We start from the raw sequence: 3,135 nt of genomic DNA on the forward strand, positions 1-3,135 counted from the left end.
GCAGAGAAGTGGCAGAAAGAGGGGGAGAAAGAGTCCCAAGCCGGCTTGAAGCTGTCAGCACAGAGCCCGATGTGGGACTTGAACTCAAGAACCATGAGATCATGACCTGAGCCAAAGTCGGATGCTTAACCGACTGAGCCACCCAGGCGCCCCACATTGACAGATTTTAAAAGTTATTTTGTATATACATCTTATCATAAATTAGTAAAGAAAGATCAAATAAAATGCATTGGGAAATGAAAGAAGTTATAATGTATAATTACTACCAGGCGGGCACCAGACAGTACTGTCTTCTTATCCTCCTTCTCCCTTAGTTTCCTCTATACCCAACCTTAGCTTCTTTTTCCTCATTTGAAACTGGGTTGTTCTTAACTAATTGCCAGAACCCTCCTTTCAAGTTCTTAGCTGAGAATAATTTAAAGTAGCACACTTACCAAGAATATTTGTAGTGTAACAGCACAGGACTCTCTATTGACAGCAGATTTCATTTACTGAGTTAAGTGGTGAGGGAAACACTTTTTTGCAGCTATTCTGCATGATATTTAGAAAAATTACATCAGGATCACAATAACCTATTGTATCTAAAAATGAAGCCCACCCTGGATATGTAGTATATGACTCATAAAAAAAAAAGACGTTGTCATATAAGAATTTGTGTAGCATAGTGTTGAGATTTTACTTGGTTCACACATGCCTCTTTAGTGGTTCCCTTTTCCTCTGTATCAAACCTACAAGACATGGTATTTGTCTCACTTCATGAAAATGTAAAAAATACCCAGTAGCATCCCTCTTTGTTTGATGGAGATAAAGCTGAAGTTGAAAGAAAAAAAAATACCATTTTTGCAATGAATATTTTCCTGGCAGTAACTTGTTCTTTCAGTGCCCTTTATTTTTATAATTCTAACTTTAGTAGCTTTGATAGTGGCTATCTTTTCCATTGCATGCTGTTTAAAATTTTGTTAGTCGAGTCTGTCTCTGGTATTACAGATCTTATCTACAAAGGCCACTAAGACAAGAGGACATAGAAAACTGATGTGGGGACTACCAAATGTGCTCTTTATTCCCTTGACTTCTTTATTCTTTCCTTCCAGTGATCTATAACACAGGCACTGGGTGAGTCCTCATGACTTGCCTGTGAGAAAACAAGAACACTGACAGAAAAATGCATCACAATTGTCCAGTGGGATGATATATCTTGCCTGAGACACATTAAAACTTCATAGGCCGTAAGCCTACAGTGAACAAACTGCCAAGGAGTTCACAACCACTGCAAAGATGTGTCAATGCTTGGAACAACCAAGTTACATTTATTTTGTGCCGAACAAAGCAGAAAATGACTCTATAGTCGAGTTACTTCCTCTTTTGAGAAACCAAAAAGACAATAAACGTAGTTGAAAACAGACAGAATGCTGTCAAACTCGCAATAGGCCCAGTGAAGGGACAATATCTCTGGGTTATGAGTTGTGGTTCCTCAGGAGGGATGGTTGACTTAGAAAGAAGCCCCTGGATGAATTCCTGTAACTTGGTAGCTTTGAGGAAAAATCTCCACTTTCCTTCATGGACAAAAGTTAGCTTGATCCATGTACTAAAGTCTGGATAAATATAAATATTTGACTTTGGTTTTCTAAGGCTTCTTAATGCATTTTGGTCGTTACTTTTTTTCGGAGTTTTAGTTTTGGAGGAAATTGTTTTCTTCTCAAAATGATCAGTGGGCTCAGGACAACTGGGCACTTTTTCTGGTTCTACTGAAGAGATTCTGTCGTGTGTAGAAGCCAATGTGTTCTTCAAAGTTTCTGGTTGTATGAGTTTGTGAAGTTGTTCTACGATCTCTTTACCCAGAAGTTCTCCTTCCAGAACTTCTAAACAATGTATGCTGGAGCAACAATTCTGGCTTTCCAGTTCTGTTACCTTCTTCTTTAAAGCATCAATGTGTTTCTTCATAGAGAAGATATCTTTAGTTACTGTACATTGTTTGTCTTCATTAACATTCATTCTGGTTTCCAGTATCTCTTCTGCTTCCATCTGCTTCTGATAAAAGTCAGTATTTTCCTGCATTTTGGATACCACACTGAGAATGTCAGTCATTTGACTGAGGAGTTCAATTTGGGCAGTTTTAATATCTTGGAGCATTACTATAAGATTCATTTCTTCATCAGTACTCATGTCATCTTGATCAAAATTATAGGAAGTCATAGTTGGATGTCTAGTTGAATCTGGGTTGTTCTTACATTTATGGTAAACATTTTTAAGAGCTTGTCTGATCTTGGAGAGATTTGAAGTCCACATCTGCCCAGCAGCAGCTTTTACCCTTTTGGTTTAAAGTTTGTACATCTTTAATAATAAAACCAGAGTAGGAAACCTGACCACAGTCAAAAGAAGCAGTATCAGAATGAGATGGCCTTTTTCTTACTATTTGTTGGATGTCCAACTATTTGTTGTACTATTTGTTTCCTCGTAACATCATAGAAAGCCCTATGGAGAACATCAGGGGCAATAGTAGGCACTCTTAGGTTGTTAGCTTCTTATGGGGCTATCCAACTGGAGAGCTCTGTGAAGTAACGGTCAACTGCATGGAATCTTTCATTTGGTAATCATTGACCTGGTGCTGATGTCACAATGGTTACTGGCTTAGAATACATTTAACCCTAGGGCAGTGATTCTCAAAAGTTTTGGTCACAGGACACTTTTCACTTGCAAGAATTGAGGAATGCCTTTTTTAATGTAGCTTATGTCAAATGATATTCCATCTTAGAAATTAAAACTAAGGAAGACTTAAGATGTCAACTTATTAAAATAAAAAAGCAGTTAAAGTCATTAAATCTTAAAACAAATGACACATTTTAATGAAAAATAATTATATTTTCCAAAAGAAAAGAAGTGGATGTCATTGTTTACATATTTGCAAATGTTTTAAATTCCTGGGTTAATGGAAGACACCTAGATTCTCATATCTGCTTCTGCAATATTTCTGCTGTGATATGTTGTTTTGGTTGAAGGATATGAAGAAAATATGTCCTCACAGAGATATGTAAGTGGAAAAGAGAAAGTATTTTTTTTAACATTTATTCATTTTTGAGAGACCGAGAGCGAGCGGGGAAGGAGCGGAAAGAGAGGGAGACACAGAATCCGAAGCAG

General features: G+C 37.3%; 1 protein-coding gene across 1 annotated transcript; it reads right to left on the reverse strand.

Moving 5' to 3' along the window:
- Nucleotides 1-1,350: 1,350 nt before the first annotated feature.
- On the reverse strand, nucleotides 1,351-2,331 carry CCDC54 (coiled-coil domain containing 54). Its single transcript, XM_047099217.1, is given in 1 exon segment — nucleotides 1,351-2,331. A coding segment is annotated over 1 exon segment (981 nt).
- Between the last annotated feature and the right edge of the window lie 804 nt (nucleotides 2,332-3,135).

This window comes from Lynx rufus, unplaced genomic scaffold, assembly GCF_022079265.1.
Source record: "Lynx rufus isolate CCGP_SWC_20201006 ecotype Redwood Valley unplaced genomic scaffold, mLynRuf1.p SCAF_5, whole genome shotgun sequence".
Classification (NCBI taxonomy): Eukaryota; Metazoa; Chordata; class Mammalia; order Carnivora; family Felidae; genus Lynx; species Lynx rufus.